At 43.3% G+C, this 22820-nt stretch overlaps 1 protein-coding gene across 4 annotated transcripts; it reads right to left on the bottom strand.

Moving 5' to 3' along the window:
- Nucleotides 1-548: 548 nt before the first annotated feature.
- Nucleotides 549-22802, bottom strand: CPSF7 (cleavage and polyadenylation specific factor 7). Of its 4 annotated transcripts, none has more exons than XM_081536711.1 (10): nucleotides 22647-22802; nucleotides 21990-22098; nucleotides 15673-15891; nucleotides 14741-14844; nucleotides 14197-14369; nucleotides 10902-11316; nucleotides 10268-10386; nucleotides 7925-8093; nucleotides 7117-7284; nucleotides 549-2515 (listed from the first exon to the last, which is right to left on the bottom strand). In XM_081536711.1, the coding sequence occupies exons 2-9, from the start codon at nucleotides 22041-22043 to the stop codon at nucleotides 7122-7124; spliced, it is 1416 nt and encodes a 471-aa protein (XP_081392837.1). In that variant the 5' UTR covers nucleotides 22044-22098; nucleotides 22647-22802; the 3' UTR covers nucleotides 549-2515; nucleotides 7117-7121. The 4 variants fall into 4 exon arrangements, with proteins under 4 accessions (XP_081392837.1, XP_081392839.1, XP_081392836.1 ...); XM_081536713.1 differs by having other exon boundaries at nucleotides 14224-14369; XM_081536710.1 differs by having other exon boundaries at nucleotides 22720-22802.
- Between the last annotated feature and the right edge of the window lie 18 nt (nucleotides 22803-22820).

The raw sequence follows: 22820 nt of genomic DNA, 5'->3' as shown, positions 1-22820 counted from the left end.
TGACGCTTAAAACATCCCAGTGTGGAAGGCAGGACGGCTATCATTTTCATCCTGCAGGTGAGAGACTGAAGTTGTGCTGCCTGTCCATGGTCATAGATTTAGACAGTGGAAGGAAGCACTAGCCAGCTTATCTGCTAATTCCTAGCAGAGGATTCTTCCCTTTATGAACTTGATGACATCAGAACTCAACTGTATAAGGTAGGACATTTATTCTGAGAATATATCTTAGGAATCTTGAAGGATAAAGGATGACCTAGAATCAGGCTATTTAGATGGCTAAGGAAAAAAAGCTAAACCTCAAGGGGCACCTCCCAAGTATTACACGAGGTCTCCTAGGTGTACCACATGCACTGCACACCCACCGTCCAGTCCAGTTCCAGCTGAGAACTCTGGGATTCACTCCCCTCCCTCTACATCAGCCCGCACCCATGTCCCAGACACCTCAACAAATCTATGCAATGCGGAATCCGTGAAACAGCGCACACCCCATTTATTATTTAAAAATATTTTGTTACAAAAGGAAAAAAAATACAATGCAGTATAAAAGATTGACAGTGTCATCAAGTTTATTACACAATTTTCAACCTATCAGAAAGACAAACAAATCACCAACAACAGGGGGACGGGGCCATGGCCTTTTTGAGGGTTGGGTTTCTTTCCTTTTGCTATCAGGAAATAAAACTAAAAATTGTGTCATCGAGTAAAAACAAAACAAAAAATAGGGAGAAAAAAAAAATTCTCCGGGTAAACGGCTTTTCTGGTATTCTATATATATTTTCTTCGCCGTAAATTGTCACCTTACTTGGTTTTCTCTACATTAAAAAGACACCCGGAGATGCTCTTGAGGATAAGCACATCACTTAACACTTGGCTGGCTGGGCGGGGTGCCATATTCTGAAGTGGAGGCGGGGATGGGGTTGGGGGACAGGGGATAAAAAGCTACAACCGGTAGCCTCTGTCCCAAGGGAATGTGCCTCTCCAACCCTGGGGGGACTCCCTTAGTGACTGATTGAGGGCTGTCTCAGAAACGTGCAGGGAACAGAGGAAGGGTTCGGTCCAACTCAGTCTCTCCCCTCTGAGCCAGAAGGGTCTCCAGTGACCCTACATCTCACATGCCACGTCTCCTGTTAGATGTCACATGCCCTTATAGATGCAAGTAGAAGTAGCATCCGTCGCCCCATGGGTATTGCAGGACCCTGTTGCTGCTGCTTCTGTCAGCAGCAACCACATCACAATTTGGATGTTATGGGAAAAGCAATTCCATTTGCCTGTGTAGAAAATGGCCCCCAGAGTGGTGGTCCTTAGAATTCTGAGCTGAGCTCATTCAAGTCAGGCTCCACTTCTTCCTTGCTCCTTATCAGAGGCAGCAAGTACCTCCAGGCAGAGCGAGGGGAGCTATTAAGTCAAAAGGTGAAAAAATACCAAATTTTTGTGACTTTACTTACTAGTGCCAGGTTATCCCACAATAAGTAAAAGTATGTACCTGGAGGATGCAAGCCCATGCTCACATCGAACCTGAAAAAAGAAAAGCCTATGGAAGTAGGCCATATCCTGCCCAACTTGCCTCCTTCCCCATTCCTAGTACTTCACGAGGGTTCTTCACTGCTGAGGTCCGACATCCCCAACTCCCAATGGCAGTACCTTCCTCTAAAACAAGGAAGCTGCCTTCTTGGGGGAAGGGCTCCACATGTGAAATGGAAAAGCCCCAGGGAAAGGGAACATCTAGTTGATGGAGCTGGTAATTGCAACAGGCAACCAAGCAAGAAGCAGCAGAGGATGGTAATGGGCTCCGCCAGACGCCCCAGCAGACAGCAACCTCATGGGCCTTCTCTGCTTAGAAGGGGCAAGTCCACTGAGGAGGCTGGGCAGCAGGGAGTTAAAAGGGTTTGAGCCCTCCGGGAGGTTAGGGAAACAAACCGTCAATATGTAAGAGGGAAAAGCAAGAACAGGAGCTTTCCAGGAAGTAGTTTCTGTTCCCATGGTCCCTCCTCAAAGGGCTGGGAAGGTAAAGGAGTTAAACAAAGAAGTGGTATGTTAGCAAGGGGTTTGGACCCTCTTGGCCCCATCAAACCTAGTGCTGAGGGCAGGACCCTGGGCATATTTGGCACACCCAGTCACTCTCCTAGATCCCACAGGGAGGATCCATTTTCTTCGGGAAGGATTCTTCCCATCAACCTCACCACTGAACTGCTCCTGGAGAATCAGAAACTCAATACGTTTCCTTGGACAAAGCACCATTCTCTATGGAGACCAGGGACCTGGACATGGTTTCTTCCTGTCTTCCACCCTCCCAACCACATGAAGTCTTTAGGTTCTTTACCCTGGCAAAAAGGAGTGGGACTGGGAGGGCTGCCAGGCAATCTTCAATCCTGTAGGGTAGAGGGTATTCCCTGGGTGTCTGGAGGGGTTAGGGGCTTGGAGAAGGGGAAGGGGTGGAGCGGCCTCCGTCCTTTAGTCCTGATCAAGGTGAGGAGATGCAAGTCCATTAAAAAAACATTAGCTTCCAACCAGACTCCTGTAATGAGAACATCAGAAGGGAAGAAAGAAAGCACAAGTTAGAGGTTACTTTCTGATTAACAAGGGCTCATAATAAATTATAGTGGCATTTTCTAAAGTTAAAACGTATGAAGTAGGGGATGCAGACAGAGAGAATGCATACGTGGGAAAGTAAAAAACAGGAGAATTGTCTGGGAATGTCTGGCACTGTGAGTAGTGAGGGCATGGTTGGAGGAGAATAGAAGAAAAAGGAGTACATCTTACTTTAAGGTTAGAGGGAAGAACACTGACAACGAAATGAGGAATCAAAGCAGTCTGACTGGAAAGGGGACTTTGGCTGGAAGAGTATGGAAACTACTACATTTCAAGAAAAGCTGCTGTAAGGGAGCATGGTGAGTTTAAATCTATTCTGAGCAAGTCATAGCTTACCTTAAGGGAAAGGGGAAAAATCTGGAAATGGGAGGTACAGTGGTTAAGAAAACAAGCGTGTACATAACCAAATCCATTAACCCCCAAATACCTAAGAGGTCCTAGCAGGGAGCATGCACTTATACAGGAAAAACTAAACTTTTCTCCTTCTTTTAAAGAAGCATACACACAGATATACACATAGAGCCAGAGATGTTCTACGTTGTACTAAAACTCAAGAGATTTTAAGTCTTCCCTCAGATGACAGCTGTGGGGGAGGGACCAAGAAGCATTCTAACACCAATCAGGAGTGATCTGGCCAGAACAGAAAGCAGAGCATGGAAATCAAAGAAAACAATCAGTAGTCACCATCCAAGAAAACTAAGAGCACAATTAAGACCTTCTGCTCAACCGTAAAGCACGGTTACATCACTTGCACATCCTGACCAAACTTCAGCTCCTCAGTCCACAGCCCTTGTTCCAATGTTGTGACACCGATCTGCAGGGGGCAGCCTGGCAATCCTACCATATGAGAGAGAACTGATGGTGAAAAGGAAAAGGGGGAATGAAACTCGGGCTGAAGATTTCAACTAGTGCCCGAGCTGGCAACATGGCCTATACGCAAAGGCTCAACCGTAATGTATGCACTTATGGAACATGGAGGAGCTAGCCAAAGAAAAACTACACGTATAAGCTGCCTGATGCTTCTACACTCTGAAATGGCACTATTTCAGCTTGGGGTCCTCAGAATGTGTCATGGCCTCTGGTTTCTCTAAACATCTATGTATGCAGGTATCTTTCTCAATTTCTATACGAGAAAATGAAAGCCCTCAGTGCCTTCTCAATTTCATATCATATGGGTTTCCGAACCTTTGTATTAGACCAAAATTGAACAGAATGCTCAGTTTTCACTGGATCAGGAGGATAGCAATGAAGTGAGAATAATATATATCAAGCGGAATAATGTCTTAAAACAACTACAAAAAGTCAGCGCCACAGACTACCTAAGACTATCCTCACACTCCAAAGCATACACACACATACCACAAGAGATGTGATTTGGGAACTGCTCCTACAAAACAAGACTCAGAGGATAACTAGTGCATCAGAAGTAAACTACAGTTGACCCTTGAAAAATACAGGTTTGAACTGCACTGGTCCACATATATGGAGAATTTTTTCAATAAATTCATACTACAGTACTATATAATCTGAGGTTGGCTGAAATCTGTGGATGCGAAACCATAGAAATGGGAGGGCTGATTGTAAATTTATACTCGAATTTTCAACACACAGAGGTTGGCTCCCCTAACCCCTACATTGCTCAAGGATCAATTGAATAGCACCCACTTCTTAGAGGTTATGGCTCCATTTTGGTGGTAAAGTTTGAATAGACTGAGGCCAAAGTGGGTCAATCAGACTTTAAGCCTCAGAGGTCGAGGCCATCCTGAGGAAGGGCAAACAAAAAAAAGGCTGCTGTCTTTTGCTGCTCTAGATGGAACAAACCCTTTGGTCTCAGGAACACCTGTCCATACAGTATAAATACTATTTTTTTTATAACTAAAAGGTATTGTGCACAGAGCTTGTAAGTTCTTGAGATAAATGAGACTAATTATCCAGATGGAATAACCAACATTCTAAAGGATGACCAGGAAAACTGGGGAACTAGAAAACCTGTCTCAAGAGTTAATTTTCCTCATCTGTCATAGGCCTGCACCAGCCAAATGACTGTTTTCTGGGAACTACTGGGTTACAGGATTTTTCAGAGATATCCAAATTGAACCATCCCATAATGGAAGAAAACTCCCATCTTCCAGGTGGATAAAATGAAGCAAGATGACAGCTTTTAAAGTCTCAGGCTCAGATGTTCAATTCCCAAAATTCTAATGATCAGTGGATCTCACAATTTCTCTATCAAAGGCTGTCAGACGAGCAAAGCCGCCAAGAATAGTGACGTGCAGTTACACATTCTGACTATGAAGCTGAGTGTGGCCCCATGCTTTGCACAGACCAAGTAACACCCCCCTGGTCACTCTTATTCTAGCTAGCTGCACAGGACACACACGGTGGGCTGCAGGAATGGGGGAGGATGGTGACTGACACTGAACCTACAAGCAACACTAGCAACTGTGCGAGCTCCAACAAGACAGGGACGTGCTGCTACTGCTACGGAAGGGAAGAGCTCGACCAAAAGACCCATGCAATCCACCCTCCCGCCCACCCCGAGACTGAATTAGGCCAAAGCTATCTGTGGGCTCCACCTCTCTTGAAGCCTGCTTTTCTGGAAGATATATGGGCACTTCTCAAAACTCAACCTACTGCAAAATCTAGAAAGAAGTATCTAGAACCCACAGCTTAACTACTGATTTTCTGAGGGGTATCTTAGATTTCTATAATATCAAGCACTCCAAGACTGTGGAATAAACGAGAACAGAGAAGGGAGGCAGGTAAAAAATGTTAGTTAACTTCATTTCCCCATATATCTGCTCTCTACAAAAAAAGACAAAAAGAATTCCCAACTACAACTCTGCTTAATTTAAAAAAAAACCAAACATTTATTTATTTGGCTGTGTCGGATCTCAGTTGCAGCATGCGGGATCCAAGTCCCTGACCAGGGATGAAACCTGGGACCCCTGCGTTGGGAGCACAGAGTCTCAGCCACTGGACGACCAGACAAGTCCCTCTGCTTAAGTTAATGGCAGACAATGTCAAACAACAAACTAGAGGGCAGTAGCTGAATATAACAAGACTCCTTTCACATTAGTTTGGCAGGTTATCATTAGGCAACAGTTTGTAGTCCAGCCACTGCTTGTGAACGACAGGCACTCACAGCAGGAGGAAGGGCTTCTTTTCCCTTCTTCATCCAGTCGCCCATGTATCCACCCCAAAGACATGAAACAGAACTACTCCAACTCTTCACTTTCCTCAATTACCATGACTTCAGACCAACCAAATTGGCCAAAACCAAGAACATTTTCCTAATGTACTTGATGTGAAACCACAAAATTGAGAAGAGACCGCAAAGTCACCTGGGTCATGCAACAGCCTTCAGGAACCACAAACAGACCATCCCCACCAGAGTCTAGACTACTTTTAAAGATCTCCAAAGAAACAAGAGGCAACAACTGCTCCTGCTTGCTTATGTACCAGAAACAATCTTTGTTGGAAGTTTGTTTTCAGGTGGGATTGCCAAGCTGGTGGGATGTAACCTGGAGCCTGTCTGAGAATGAAAATAATGAGCTAAGGTCCCTTGATCCAGCCAAGCCTACCTCAACTTTTCAGTTACTTAAGTTAACATATTTAGTTCCCTGCCCCCAACCCTCCTGGCTTTTGCTTTGATTTAAAAAAAAAAAATGCTGTCAATAAGTTTTTCCAAAATATATCCTGCCACTGAAGTATCCTCCACATGGTCTCTAAAGCTTTAAAGATAATTTTTTTTCAGATCCGCTTTCTCCTAACTAAAGTATCCTGATTTTCAAAATCTTTTAAAATAGATATTAATTCTAAAAAATTATTAATATTGCACCTTTAAAACTTACAAGTAGGCAATGGTCTTACTTTTCTTTTTTCTGTCTTGGCCAATTTCCCTGATTTTTTCATTTGAAAGTTTGGTGGGGTTAAAATACAACAGTGAGGGACTTCCCTGGTGGTCCAGTGGTTAACACTTTGCACTGCCAATGCAGGGTGCACAGGTTCAAACTCTGGTCAGGGAACTAAGATCCCACACCTGGCATGGGCAAAAAATAAAATATAACAATAACAGTAACAAAAGCTATCATTTATTGAGAACTTACTATGTGACAGATACTATGACAGCTCTACATGGAATTAGCTCACTGAATACTCAGCAATCCAATGAGACAGTTGTTTTTTATTATTTTCACTTACAAATGAGGAAACTGAGGAACAAAAAGTAATACGGCTGGAGGAGATGGGATTTGTAACCTGCAGACACTGTGTTCTTAGCCATTATACCATGTCAAGTGAAAGCAGTCAAAAATCAAGCAAAAATAGCTTAATCTCAGGTCCATTTCAAGGTGAGACATCTCACAAACAAGCAGAAAATCTGCCCTCCTGAGTTTCCGGTTACGTAAATCGAAGTCCCTCCCATCCCCTGTACCTGCTTTAAAAGGAGGGAGAGAAACCTTTACTATCAATGTTTTTCCTTTCATAAGAGATCGTCAACAAGCCAGCGACGGGGCTTTGTCCCACCTTTCTCAGTGGTGCCGGTCCCGTTCTCTATCCCGGTGTCTCTCGTGCTCTCGGTTCCTTTCTTGGAAGTAATCATCATGCCGGTCTTCATTATGAAGCAGGTCCCGGTGCCTCCTGCTGCTTTCCCGGGACCGGCTTGGTGACCTCTCTCGGGACCGATGTCTTTTCCTATTAGAAAGATTGTTTTCAGCCTCACTCAGAAGACCTACCCCATTCTTTCCAAGAACATGGTGCTTTGGTGTTTCCTACTGTTAGACCACTCCTCTATTACTCTATCATGGGCCCACTGTCTGAGGATGTTAGCTCTTTAAGGACTAGTCTTTTAAAGAAAAGTAAGAAGAAATTTGTTGAGACTTACTAATGTATCAGGCACAGTGCTAAGAGCTTCACATGCTTTATTTCACCTAATCTTTACCACAGATCTATAAGATAAGTACTATCACTGTCCTCTTTCTAAAAATGAGAAAAATAAGGCTTCAAAAGTCAAGTAACTTTCACACTCAAGGTCACACAGATAGTTAGGAGCAGAATTCAAATCCAAGAATGTATGGCTCCAAAGCCCACATTCTTAACTACATTGGTCTTTCTTCCTAAATAAGCCCACTGCCTCACCCAACACAGATTTCAGACATTACAACATTTATTAATGTAAACATTTGATCAATTTCTTCCCCTTAAAGGCATGAGGGCTAGGTCTGCTCATTCAGCCAGGTCCTTGCCAGATACCCTGTGTTCCTTTCCTCCCCCTGCCAACCCCTGGAAAAATGCTGCTCAGGGCTAGCCGCCGCTGGAGCAATTATCAACTCACCTGGACGAGCTCCCACTGGCACCCACACTGTAAGACTTGGCTTCAATGCCATGAAGACAGTCCTTAAGAGAGGAGATGAGGACACGGCAACGCTCATCATTGGCGACCCGGGACTGTTTGATAACAGCAATGGCTGTGAGCAGCGTCTCAATCGCGTCACTGTAATCCCCTGACAGGGGATGGATGGGAAAGGCCAAGGATGAGCAGAGGCAGTAAACTAACTGATGAAAAAGAGAACTCAGGAGGACACAAACCAAGAGTAACTAGCTGTCCCACAGAACCACAGTATAGTGGATGAGGCAGAAGCGGCAAGTATAAAACTATGGAACCAATATTCCAATGGTCTGGAATCAGACAGATGCTCTTAGATACTGCTAGTGGATGTATGAACTGGCATGTCATTGTCCGCAGGCTATTTGACAACACCCATTATAATAAACAATGTGCACACTTTTTGACCTATCAATTCTAAAAATTTTCAACTTCTGCTCACAAGTATATAATTTAAACAATGTTCATCTTAGCATCATTTGTTGTATTGAAGAATCAGAAACAACTTAAAAGTTCCTTCAATAGGGTCTGGCTATATAAATTAAGGAACACTGGTTCTACAGAATATTACATAGTTGTTAAAAAGCAAGAGGTAATAAATCTGTATGTAAACAAAGCAATCCATGTAAAGCACTTAAGCACAGTGCCAGGCACACAGTAAGGGCTCAATAAATGTTAGATTTTAGTTGATATAATAGATGATCAGAATATTGTTAAAAAGCTATGAAACAGTATTCCATTTTTGTAAAAACAATCAAAATTATATATATTTGATGCTATATGCAAAGAAAAAAAAATCTGAAGGACAGAAACTACATTGTGCATGGTAGTCTGACAGTTCTTGTACACAAGTCTTTCATTTATTAACACTGCATAGTTCTGTCTGAATTATTTGTAATCGATAACCAAATACGTATATACACAGAGGTAACATATAGTTAAAACACGTTATGTTGTGTGCATACACACACACACATTTTAAATTATGCTGCCATGAAGAACTAGCTCCTTCACCCATTTGAGCAATACTCAGACTCACGGATAGTGGTCGGGGTGGGTACCTGCACACTTCCTAACTAAAGCTTTCGTGAACTGCAAGAGCCTTAAAGACAAGATAATGCAGGGAAAGCATGAAACCAGGCAGGGGCCCAGTGACAGGACCAGCAGCTTTCTCGTGCAGGGTAGTAAAGAACAAAACAGACTGTGGAGGAACTGCAATTCTGTGGAGGCCAAGGAATGCTGGTATTTTGGCTCGACCAGGGGAGGGAATTTTTGCCTGTTTTGTAGGCAGTCAATAAATATCTGTGGTTTGAATGACTGAAATGAGAACAAAAGAAAGGGAGGAGACAGAGGTTCACTTACTGATCATCTCAATGTGAAGGAATTGGTGGAGAAGAACAATGACTGTTTTCCTTTATACTCTGTGTATCTGACTTTCTACAATGAGCATACATAACTTTTTAACTTAAAGAGATTTACTCAGATGTCAATGAAGATTTCCAGTGGAAAAAAGAGAGAATATATACATGCTTTCTGTCTTTACTCTGCATACAGATGTCGTAGTACAGACGAGAAATTATGGAAAATGGATGAAAATAGTTATTTCTTAGATATGACAATCTATATCTACATTCATATGGGAAACTCACAGGAAGAAGTGAATATGACTAGTGTTATAATGTGAAACTTGGATCAGAACCGGGAAACTCTCTATATTCTCTTCTCTTAGGAACCAAAGATTCTGTTTCCTCAGCTCTCTCTCTCTGTTTCCTCAACCAAAGTATGGCTTCTGGTTCTGCTCACTTAATACTGAAAGGAGGGCAAAAGTTAGCTATAAGGGTGTATCATGCCTTAAGATGACATCCAACAGATTTGTCTCTTTCTAGGACAGGCTACATGGAGGCCATCAGCTCTGCCTCGATCCTCAAATATAATCAGATTCCATATCAATCATCATCAGTTCTAAAAACCCAGTTCTAAAAACACAGACACTAGACCCAGTGATCAACCACTGAGATCAAGATTTCCAGGAAGCAGGAAACACCACAATGAGACAGTATTAGTTATTTATATTCTACGCACTAAGTTGGTTTTCATGGGGCACGTCTAGATACAGGCTAAATAAACAGTACCAGTGGAGCTCCCCCAAAGCCCAAAACCAGGTTATTACTGATTTTCAAAATGTGCCACTCTTGAGAATCTACCAGTGCTCCAATTTACCTTGAATTTCTTACCAATGGAAACGACAAAACTAAAAGTAAGCAGAAGGCAGCAAAGCTAAGGATGAGTTACCTGCACTGGCTCCAGATACAGCTTTGGAAATGGCACTGCTGGAAATTGCTCTGTTCCGCTTCATGATGTCTTCAAATTCTGCTTCACTCACTGTAGAGGGCGGAGGGCCCGAATCTCGGCTGCACACAGAAATACAGAGAAACATCATTCCTGACTGCCCACACCCAGTGTTATCTTACCATACTCTAGAGTACTATGCTATTTAATTACACTCTCCTGTATGCTGTCTTAAATGATTCTCAGCCTGTTCACATGTTTTTTATGTTCATGTTCTCTTCAAAGACAGGATTTATGTGATATACTTTTATAATTTTGGCATGACCCCATAGTGCTAGACACTCATAGCACTCATAACAGTGACTCAGAGCACTCAATTTAATTGACCACCTGAAAAAGGGATACAAAGGACACACTTTGGGTGAGAGGTTAAGATGCAAACAAATACCAAATAAAAACATTCTCTAACAGGTAGTTAACTATTTCCCAGGACTCGATACTATGACAACAGAATTTCCACAAGGGAAAAACACAATAGTTCAGTGCTCACTTACTTCCTTGGGGAGAACAAAATAAACTTAACACACTGTCTACCCTGCTATGCCTGGCTCAGATTTGAAAGGAAGATAGTCCTTACCTGCCATGGTGGTTATAGGGTGCTGAGGCTTTCATGTAAGTATCTGGTGGAGGCCCCACTGTGGCATTTGGTGGGGGGAAGAAGGCTGGATTGAGGTGAAGGGCAGGTGGGATGGCCCCAGGGGGGGGTACAGCCAGATGAGGAGGTAATCGAGGAGGAGGGGGCATGAGATGCTGGTAGTGGATGCCAGGAGGAGGAGGAGGGACCCCAAAGCTTGAGGAGAGAGGTGGTGGGGGTGGAATGGGGGGTGGGGGCAGACCCATCAGGGGAAGGGCTGAAGGAGGGCGATTAAAGTAGGGCAGCACACTGGGGGGCTTATCCACACGGGCAGATGAGGGCACAAGGTTCTCAGAGGGTGTGGCCCGTCCATCAGCAGAATCACTAGAATCTCGGGAGTGGGCCCGTGGAGGTATTCCTACGAAGAAAAAAGAATTACTGTTACTGCCCAAGCCTTAAACATAACCACAGGATGAGTTCATCCGTCAGCAAGAGTCATCTGATACCACACCAAGGAAGGTGACAGGTGGCTAGGGAAGAAGGTAAAATCATCTACTGCCTCAGAAAGGTCAGAGGCAGCCTAGTTCAGACATAAACCCAGAAAGCAGTACCACCCTAAATTCTGTGTGCTAAAGAATTCTCTTTATCTAGAACTCTCAGTGTTCCACATTTAAATTATCCTTAAATTTGTTTTCTATTTTTAAATGCAGAAAGTTTTTAATAACCCACAAGAAAAACGACAGTGTTGAAATATGTTCATTACTGTTCAGCTGGATTGAAGCAGATTAAAAATCTCATTTTCTCTGGAAGGAGTTCAGGGACTCTTTCCTTGGGCTTGTAGTAGTTAACCTTTTCTATCCTGCTATATAGTTGAAATTTTCTCTTTACCTTGGCACTTTGGCCAGTGAATTTGGAGAAAAGGAGGGACAGGCAGGGTAGGGACAACACTTCTTCCATCCAAGTACCAAAAGTGGTAACTGGGATGAGGAAGAGACACAGAACAAAAAGTGGAAGACTGGAAGTTAAACGAGAGAAAGTGGGAGATAAGCCAAGAAAAGATCAGCCCATAGAATGAGCAGATGGCACACAGCTGACATCAAGGACTCCTTGCAAAAGCTTGGTATAAAACATGTCTGAAATCTGGGAAACTTCCACTATATTTCAACAGTCCAAACCTTCTACCCCACAGGGCAGCCTTCTAGGAACATGATCATGGTTCAGTGGTATGTTATTGTGCAAAATGGACTCAAAACATTTCTGCATACAGCTGGAAACATGGCTCTGATACCGTCGAGTCACTTGGGTTAAACTTGTTCCCTTTTTCCAATTTAATAGTCCACTCTAAGCCTGGTTAATGTGAAATCCAACGGAAGAATGTGATCACATGGCCTTGGGAGTCTTGGATGTAAAAAGATGCCATCAGAAGACAAGTGTGGAGAGCAGAAAAGAAGAGTGCTCCTTAAACAAAAACTTGTTAGTAAACCCTAACTCCTGATGAAAGCATTAAGTGGAATTAATCCCTTTGGCAACCACGTTGGTTTCTCTAAGTAGTATATCACCAGTGCCTACCACAGCATTCTCGTGCTTTTCATGTCTCACACACATGGCACCATGCTTCTTCCCTGAGTTCTCTCAAACTGAAGAAAGAATACTAGCAAGTGTAATCCCCTGAAAGTTAGCTACCTTCCCAGGTACTGTTCCCACAACAGCAAGAGTTTTTTTTCTTTGTAGCTATGGCTACAAATCCCAACAGTAGCAACCATTTTTAAGCAGACTATGTCAACCAGCTGTACTGAGTGAATTAACAGGGTCCAACTATATCAACATGACAGAGCAGAAAAACAAGACTCCATCACCACCATCATTCCAGCAAAGAAAGGTAAAACCCAGGAGTAAACAGCCCAGTGGTACTAAAACAATTAGGTGTTCAACACAAATGTAAAATTATACATCTTACGGAAGTCAGAAGGGGGCTGAATCATACAAAGACTCTGAAACAGAATGGACTCTGAAAATTCACATTTTCAAGGAAGAAAAGTAGTGTCTTCTAACACAGATCAACAGGAGCTCACAACACTTTCATCTAGGCTCTCAATCTAGTTATAAGAACATAGTTGTTCCTATGCAAGAGTTAAGTGACCATATTTCCACCTTCAATCTATCTATCCAAGGTCCCAGTAGACTACTCAATCAACACAAGGCACTATTTTGAGAGAAAGACTTACGCAGTTACAGAAAGTAGGTAACAAAACTTTGCCATCACCCCCACTGTAGTTAAAAGGCAAGTAATGGCAGTTGGCTGTTTCAAGCAGGGCCTTGCAGGGTAGCTGCACCTTGTGAAGTCATGACAATCCAAAGCTGGTTCCCAGGTTTCACAGGTTCAGACACTGGTTTTAACAGTGGCCCAGGGGTGATTGGACCCTAGGAGATTGATTCACACTATTCAAACTCACAAGAGACTGATTCTTAAACCAGAATGCCAATTTTTAAATTTACAATGAGAAATACAACTGCCAAGCAGACTGGAATACTCATGTCAGCTGGTCAGTGCATTCTCTCCCCAGCAGGAGACCCTAGCTGGGAAACCAAATTAGTATCAGTATCAGTATTAGTATTAGTATTAGTAGAAGATGGCTTGGTAAGAACAGGGTTAGAATAAAGGGAGTAAAGTGAGCTTAAGGCATACCATCATCAGGCTAATGTGGCATGATGCAACATCCTCTACTAACAGGAAACACTTGCCAAGCAAACTAAAATAGCAGGTAATCAAAAGGGTACCCAACCCCCCTGGTCAATGCTGGAGAAACATTGTTAAATTTTTACTCTCCAGCATTTCTTTTGGTCGATTCCTTAAAGAGTACCCTTCCAATGTATGTTTATAACAAGATTACAGCCATATTTATGCACCATATTTGTATTTTACTGTGGTTGCTTAGTATTCGATAGAGAGATATGTCTTACAAGTAAGTCCATTTGCTATATACTGATTTTTTAAATAGAAACACATAATTCAGAGGTGACAGGAACTTTATACACTGTGTCCAGTTCAAATGGGGAAGTAGGCCTTAAACAGTAAAGTGACTTGCCCAAGGTCACATAATGAGTTAGCAGCAGAAATGTATAACCTGGACTACCTGACTCCTGGCACGTAAGTCTCATTCTTAGCTCACCTACTGCCATGATGCCACCCATAATCACTACCACCCTCCCTAAACTCCTCCACAATGTAGGCCAAGCCTACAGCACAGAAAACAAACCCACAAAATACCCCCCCTTCATACAGATGGTCTCCACGTACCCCCTCTTGGGACTCGGACGCACTCACGTTTCCGAGCCTGTGCCTCAAACTGTGACAGGTTCTGCCGGGTGGCCGGCCTCACATCCACTTTTTCTCCATTAAGAACTTTTCCTGGCAGAAGTTCCAACAATTTGTGGACAGAGTTTTCAGAGGCTACCACCACCTCAGCATACCTTGAGGAAGAAAAATTTTAAATGTGTGAGATCTATTAGACAATCGAGAGAAACACAGAAATTCTCTTCCACTTTTGGTAAAGCAAAGGATACCCTGCTTATATTACATATACAAAACTATCAACAACAAAAAATGTCAGCCTAAAATTTTCCTATTTATTTCAAATTAGAAACCAGCTTTCTTTGCCCTTCAAAGGATGGATGTTCTCCTACCTCGCAGTGAGGTCCCCATTCTAAAGGTGGTTTATCAAAAACAAGGCAGTAAACTGGGCCAGGGTGGGAGGGATTAAGATATAGGGCCAAAATAACAGTACAGATCTGTTATCTCAATGGTTACAAACTAAAAGGGGCTTCTCAAATCCAGACCTCACCCTTTGGACTGGCCATTTGCTCGATTCTCTGCAAATTTCAACTCCACCACATCATAGACTCCTATAGAGCGAATAACCTGGATCAGCTGCTGGTCTGTGGTCCACTGGGGCCGGCAAGATGGAAAAGGAAGAAATGTCAAGAGCTATACCCCCTCCCTCAGAATGTCCCAAACCCTTCCCCCAAACCCAGGAGTCTAGTCATAACCATGACCCCCCACAGGAAACCCAGAAGGCCATCAGGATGTCAATGAGAGCAGATTTTAATATTGTCCTCACCCAGACAGAACTGCAAACCACCCACCTCTGCCCCAATCCCCGTATCTGAGACTAAGAAAATTAAAATCTATTTTAACTCTGACTGCCATGTGGATCATCAGTTCAAACACTGATTACTAGCAGCTTTTAGTTGGAGATCTGACAGGCCAGAATTGATCACTGTCAACAACTTTCCCCTCGGTACATACAATTCTTAACTTGGAAAAAACCACCTCCCATCACCAGCCCCAAAACATGTCACACAATAACTGTTGCAGAACAACAATCACCACCTACCCCGAGTGTACTACAGCTATCAAGGTCTTTGCTCCCTCTCACCCATCATTATCACAGGACCATCTAATGACCACCAAGAGTTCAAGGTGTTCACTCTGAAATCTCATCCCACAGATGACCCTGGTAGACATAAAGCCCCAGGGTCAGGGGCGGTAACAAGATGGCAGAAAAAGCAACTACCCACTTAATCATTGCTTTCTTCGGCACCAGTACGTCCTCAGGATAGTTCTCTTTCAGAGATCAATCCAACCTGATCCCAGGAAAAAGAAATCCAACCCCATCAGAGCACAAAGCAGTGCAACAGTGGATTCTGAAAATGCCATCACCTCCCAGTGCTCTCCCTCCGGCCCACCCAAGCCTTTGTGGTTACCCACACTCACCCAGGAGAAACTGCCCACATAGACAGCAGCTCGCCTATTGCGCAGGCCACTGTAGGTGTACAGAATTGCAGGGGTCTTGTTATTGGGCTTGGGAGATGGCTCCTGGCGAACAGGAGGCGGCGGCTCAGTGCTGCTGCTTCTGTCATCTGAGGGCTGTGAAGTGGCTGTCAACACGTCATCATACAGGTCAATCTGATCTGTGTTGTTGAACTCTGGGTCCTAAGAGACGAGGCATTGGCAAAAGGTGGATTTGAAAACCTTTCATTTTGTTCATTCTATTTCACTCTAATTTACTTACAATCCACAGTCAAATACTTTGTAAAACACACAAAAACTTCCTGTCATACTCAAAAAACTTCCCCATGTAAAACAATTTTAAAAATTGTTTATGTAGGTGTTTCTCTTAAGACCCTGTTAGGAGTCTGTAGTGTTTCTAGCTTTAATCCACTGTGAGACTCAAAATGTACATGATGATTAAACAAGCACACTAAGAATGCACAGGGCTTCCCTGGTGGCTCAGTCAGTAAAGAATCCGCCTGCAACACATGGGAGAGCTGGGTTCGATCCCTGGGTTGGGAATATCCCCTGGAGGAGGGCGTGGCAACCCATTCCACTATTCTTGCCTAGAGAATCCCCAACGACAGAAGAGCCTGGTGGACTGCAGTCCACGGGGTTGGAAAGAGTCAGGCACAACTGAGAGACTGAGCACAGCACAGCAAGAATGCACAGAAATACATCTGCTATTACTATCAAGGAAGCCAGCTTCTCAAGACCACATTGACACTGATGGAATTTTCAACATCTTATACTATTTCCAAAATCAAGAGTTACACAAAACTTACTATTCTACTTAATAATGCTCTAAAGCTCACAGTATATAATCCCATCTTTCTATTAACCATCAAAAAATAAATAAAATAAAAAGGAAGTGAATAACTGGGGGATTTTCCTTTATACGTTTCAGTGCATGACGTGCAGATCTAACACATTACCGTGACATTTATATAAGAAACATCTCTGAACAATACCAGAGATGTCTAATGATATACAAAAGCAGTCAAAGTTCTCTAAAACATAAAGCTCAGGAAATAGAACAAGCACCCATAAGGTGTATTATACTAACCATTTAGAATATGAACGTGCATTCTGAAAGATAGGTGAGATACACTTTTTGTCTGTGTTATACATTACTGTTATAGACTGAATGTGCCCCCCCAACACCTCCTTGAAGGGCTTCCCAGGTAGCACAGTAGTAAAGAATCTACCTGCCAATGCAGGAGACACAGACAGGTTCAATCCCTGGGTCGGGAAGATCCCCTGGAGGATGGCATGGCAACCCACTCCAGTATTCTTGCCTAGAGAGTCCCATGAACAGAGGAGTCCATAGGGTCACAAAGAGTCAGAAACAACCGAGCACACTCGCATTGAAACACTGCTCCCCAATGTGATGGTATTAGGAGGTGGGGCCTTTGAGAAGTAATTGGTCTTGAGGGTGGAGCCTATGAAATATATTAGTGCCCTTGTAAGAATTTGAGCTTGCTTGCTCTGCTCTCCGTCTTGTGAGGATACAAGTTGGCAGAGGCTGCTCACCAGAACACAAACCTGATCTCTGTCTTCTAGCCTCTAGAACTGTGAGAAATAAATTTGTTGTTTATAAGTCACCCCATTTTTAGTATTTTGTTATAGCAAACCAAGCTAACACATATCAAAACTCCTAAAATCATAAGAACTACTATTGAGGGAACTTAATATTTCAGAGTTTTCAGTGTTGTTATCTTAGAGAGGATCTTTTTAAGGATCAGACAAGTTTTGTTTTTTTTCCCCCAGGTAACAGTCTAAAACATCCAAACAGTGCTAAAGATGAAACTGCCAAAAAACAGATACAAGGAGACATTTGGAGTGTTTTAGGGACACTAGAGCTCATTCATGTCATTGCTGTCTTTTAAAAATGGGAATAAAGAAAGATTTATACAAAGGGAATAAAAAAGAACCTGATTTGGCAACTTGCTCAGTTCCCTGAAGGAGAATCATTTCCCCTAATGTACCTAAGGTGCGGAAGCTCCACTAACTTTCTCCCTTCAACCCCATCACAAGAATTCCTGATTCTGGAGTGCAACTAGAGGACTCACTACAAAATACATTCTTAGACCTACATACCATTAGAAACTTTTGGAAACAATCTTTCAGTTTCTCAGTTTATCTGAAGTAAAAGGGAAGAACATGCACAGCAAGATAATGTAAATAACTTCAAATGTTACAAATACTCTAAGAAGCCCAAAGGAAAAGAGTTTGAACCTTGTAAAAATCTCAGGAAGAGAAAAGAGAGTACACTTTTTAGAGACAACTTAAAAAGCATGAAAAAGAATCAGGGAGGTAAATAAACACAAGAAGACTATCTTAGGTAGTCAAATCTATAAAGAAGGATCTTGCATAAAAAAGGATGAGTATGATGGAGAGCTGCTAACACTGGAGAGTACAGGGTGGATAATAAATTTAAAAGGTGAAGAAAGTCACAGCTAGTAACTCAATATTTTGTGTGTAAAATATTTGACAATCTAAGTCTCAGACAATCCTAACTCTGGACAAATCATGCATTCACGCGCTACACGTGATTCGCTCTTATGGGTCAAGGCGGAGGGAAGACTCAGAAACCACTTGATCCTCTTCAGTGCTCTAATCCTGAAACAACACGACTTCAAACCAGGGTAACTTTTCTTAATTGATCAAGGATTGTGAAACAGAACTTAAATAAGTAAACTCATGATTCTGAATGGTCAGTGGAACCAAACTGGCAATCCTTCCATGAAGCATCTGTGATTCAGAGATGCATGTTGCAACGTTGTAATACAAAGACTATTGCTGATAACTGAGTAGTGAACATGCAGACTTGGGCAGCTCAGAGATCAAAGGTATCACGAGGAAATCTCCCATACCATAAGCCTCAGTGAACAATCTACTCTCTCAGGGTTCCTTAGAGAATATGACAGTCTCGGTATATGGATTATTTTACCACTTCAAGAAATACAAAAGGATTCAAGGAATGCAAAATTGTCACAAGATTCAAATGGTCTCTCTGGGCCATAGAACCTCAGTTTAAAGAATTTTGTAGGAACTGTTCTGATGCATAAGGCAGACCTACTGAGGATTCTACTGAAGATTTTGTTGAAGAAATAATGTATTAAGTTGTATTTGCATCTAAATCTGCTAGCAACATCAAGGGACTAAGACAGGAAAACAAGTAAGGACCTGAGGTTTTTCTGATTACCAAATGAACTAATAATTTATGCAGTTAAAGCAAAATCTAATTCTACAAATTAAGTGAAAAATACAGCATTTTACAGGCATTGATGTCAATGATTTCATTTCAAGGAGATTAAAAAAGATGTTTAATACTGAATTAATACCAGGGAGAAGTTTGCATTTTATAGCAGAGGAACAGCTATGATTGTCTCAGGAAGCTTCTTGGTTTACAAAAGAGAACTTGCATGATTTTGAATTTAAATAAGAACTTCCCCACCTGAATGCTCAATGTTCCTACTTGCCAGCACTTTCCTGGTATCTAAAGCGTTAGTCACTGAGTTGTGTCCGACTCTTTCGTGACACCATGAACTCTAGCCTGCCAGGCGCCTCTGTGCATGGGATTCTCCAGGCAAGAATACTGGAGTGGGTTTCCATTCCCTTCTCCGGGGGATCTCCTGACCCAGGGATTGAACTCGGGTCTCCTGCATTGCAGGCAGATTCTTTACTGTTTGAGCCACCAGGGAAGACACAGTAATAAAGCTTTTTCTCAAAGCACCCTAAGTGACATAATTTTCTTATAACTGTAACCAAAGCCCAACACTTTTGGCTTTGTAATGACTATTTCCATAATTCTCACCTCCCTTTCCTTCCCCATCACTGTCCACTGCTGTCAATCACCAGGAACGGAACCTCTTTTAAGCACACAAATCCATCTTCCCCCTTTTATCTCACTAGTTCTAATACAATGCCTAGCAAACAGAAGTAGCTCAGTAACTATTTGCTGATGAAAGTAAGGAGGAAACTGAGCATACTGTGCAAAGTGCCTGTCTTAGCGCAAGAAACAGAAGAGACAAGACACTCAGCAGGGATGGCAGCTTTCAGTCACTTTTCGAGTTGTTCTCCTCAGCCCAAGAGAGCCCCTATGAACTCCGAGGGTCCCCCTGCAAAAGAGGCTTTTGCGGCACATACTGGAACAGATCTGGAGTCAGCACCACAGGTTCCATCTAGGAACAGTGCTTATGTCCCCTGGGGAGCAAAGTACACATGACAAGATTCTTGTGCAGGGTAAGTTGGGGTGAATTAGTAACATTCCTATAACATTCTAAAACACAATCTGTACTGGCGGCCTTCAATCTAAGCTTACTTCTAACAATCCCAGTCAAACAGAGCTTTTACCACTTCTCCAGCAGCTTCCAAATTCTACTAAAACCAGCTTTGCTAAAAATTAACTCATTTGTGGGGGGAAAAAGCACCCTTTCTTGACCTTCTTCAGGACATAAGACATTTAAAATATATACTTTCTTCAACTTAACCAAGTACCAAATTGTCGTTTTGGTAGAAATATCTACTTGATTTCACACAAAAAAGTCCTGTTTAATTGAAGAGACCAGAGACCAAACTGTTGAGACTAACAACTCAGTGGATGAGACCTATGTCTTGTCTATGATCAACAAGCTATACTGCTTAAGAAATTATGAAATCTCACTTCTCAGACCACATGTGGCTACACCTGTGGTCAAGGACCCTGTTCTACCCATTTCCCAGAGTGAATCATCAGCAGCATTGTCATCAACCCACAGATAATGAAATTAAGGGGAAACGAGGTTTTTAAAATTAATAATAGAAAAGAATTAATGGAGCCTTTTTTTCTTGCTATCTTATATTTACAAGAATGACATAAAAAGTAGCAAAAGTCTTGATTCAAAGTATTATGAAAAATTCAGGAAAGCAAATGGTTTGTTAACTAAATATACTAAGTCTTTCTTTTTATCCATAAATAATTGACTTGTTTGAAACTTAAAGAAAGATTTTCATGTACTTAAGTTAATCAGCAGCCACATGTAGACAACTGCAGTTTGCCTGAGAAGACAGGAAAATGATCAACTTTTGCAAACTGAAAGAAACGGCACATAACGGCATATATAAACCCTGTCTGCTGCTTCAGATCAAAGTCAGGGTCCATCCTGTATAGCGCATGGACTCTGCTCAATGTTTGATGGCAGCCTGAATATGAGTGAAGTTTGGCGGAGAACAGATACATGTGTGGCTGAGTCCCTTCCCTATCACAATACTGTTAATAGGCTATACCCCAGTACAAAATAAAAAGTTAAAAAAAAAAGTCAGGGTCCAATCAGAGCACTTTCCTTCTCTAGCCTGGTTTTGTTTTTTAAATGCTCTTTATAGGTCCTTACATACAGCCATTGAAAGATGAAAATGGGAAAAACCAGTTTACTCAAGTAGAATAGTGCTGAAAATAATCCAGGCAGGATATTAAGTTTTAAATACAAACTTTGGAACATTCTTGAGATCTTATCTCAAGAGCTCAGAACTGACCTGTATATGAGATAATTGTTTCAAGGGAGATTACTGTGTAGTTTTCTTGACATATCATAAAGAGATCAAGAAACTGAACTCAGAGTACATGAGTGGGTCTCTATTTGCTTCTGAACTGGTTTGTCCAATACCTTTACCTCCTCCCACCAATTACATCATCAATAAAGTTTATTACTAAAAAACTAACATTAAAGAGCCTATGGACTTCTCAAGAGCAGAGTCAAGCGACTTCTGAAAGAAGGAAGACTGAAAACAACTGACATTAAATGTTAAAGTTATCTTTCATACTTGCACTGCCTTATGAAGGGAAGAGGTACTACATTTCTCCAGCTGCAATTTGAGAGACTCTCAAAGGAACAGGTATCAACACTGTCTTCGTGAATGCTACAGAACACCTAATTCTGATTTTTAAGTGTGGCTAGTCTTCCAGGAGACTGACGTTCAACTTTGGCTTCCTGGAGGAGCAAGTTCCACAGGTTGATACACCCCTCTATTAAACCTAATTTTTATTTGCTGTTAAATCAAAGCTTTTAAAATTAAGCCTGGAGGCTTTAGATGACATAAAGCGGAATAGGCAGAAGTCTTGGAAGTCTGTGCTAGAGGGAAGATTTCAGATCTGACAGACGTGTGTTCAAGCCAAGCAAATCTTCAACCACTGACAGAGCTTGTGACCCCTGCAAGTTTGCTGCAAGTGATTCCTCGGCTGATACAGGAAAATCCCACTGCTCCGGAGGACTCCTCACCTGATTGAATTCTTCGTCAGCGTATATATCAATCAAGTCAACTCCTTCTGACATGGCTTCGGAAGGAAGATCTCGCGCCCGGAGAATGGACAAGGCAAGAAAGATGCCACTGCGGTATCCGGAAAGAAGCAAGAGTTACAAGGCATAATGGTCCCAGGCTGGAAGGAGGGCACTGGTTGCCAACCTCCCGTCTCCAGAGACGCAGCATCCAGTCAGTCCGAGCTCGGCCCCACCCGCTCCGCCCCGCCCCCGGCCTCGCGCCGCCCCTCGCTCTCCTAGGCCACCGGGGCTCGCGGGGCTCGCTGCCCATCACCCTCGGGCCCGACCGGAGCTGCGCCGCAGCTGCCCGTGGCGCGACGAGAAAGTCCAGGCCTCTGCTCCTACGGGCCCTCGAATGGCGCTGCGAAGAACGACCGCGGCGAAGCCCGCAGGCCCAGCCCGCCGCACCTGCCGAGGCCCCAAGCAGCCCGGGCTAGAAGTCCCTGCGGCTCCCGGAGCTCCAGCCACCTCCGCTCCCCACCCAGGCCTAGTCCTCGCCCCCGGCTAGGCCCGCCCCGCTCCCTCCCCACAGACCCGGCCCGACGCCCTCGGCCCCCTCCCTCAAAGGCCCGCGCCTCCCGCCGCCCGCCAACTGCAGTTGCCCCAAACTCAACCGACCCCCTCCCCGCCTCAGCGCCGTCCCCGAGCCCTCTTCCGGCCCAGCCGGCCCCCGGCCGCGCGCCCCCGTTACCGGGAATATGGCGGCGGCGGCGGCGAGTCTGGACTAGGCCCGAAGCGCGCGAACCGCTCTCGGCCCCAGGTCCCGCCCCCCCCGCCGCCGGCGTCACACGC

The sequence above is a fragment of the Giraffa tippelskirchi genome, chromosome 10 (genome assembly GCF_054371585.1).
Source record: "Giraffa tippelskirchi isolate mGirTip1 chromosome 10, T2T-mGirTip1v1.2.pri, whole genome shotgun sequence".
NCBI lineage: Eukaryota > Metazoa > Chordata > Mammalia > Artiodactyla > Giraffidae > Giraffa > Giraffa tippelskirchi.
The sequence above is the reverse complement of the archived record's forward strand: the minus strand, read 5'-3'. Positions and strand labels throughout refer to the sequence as shown.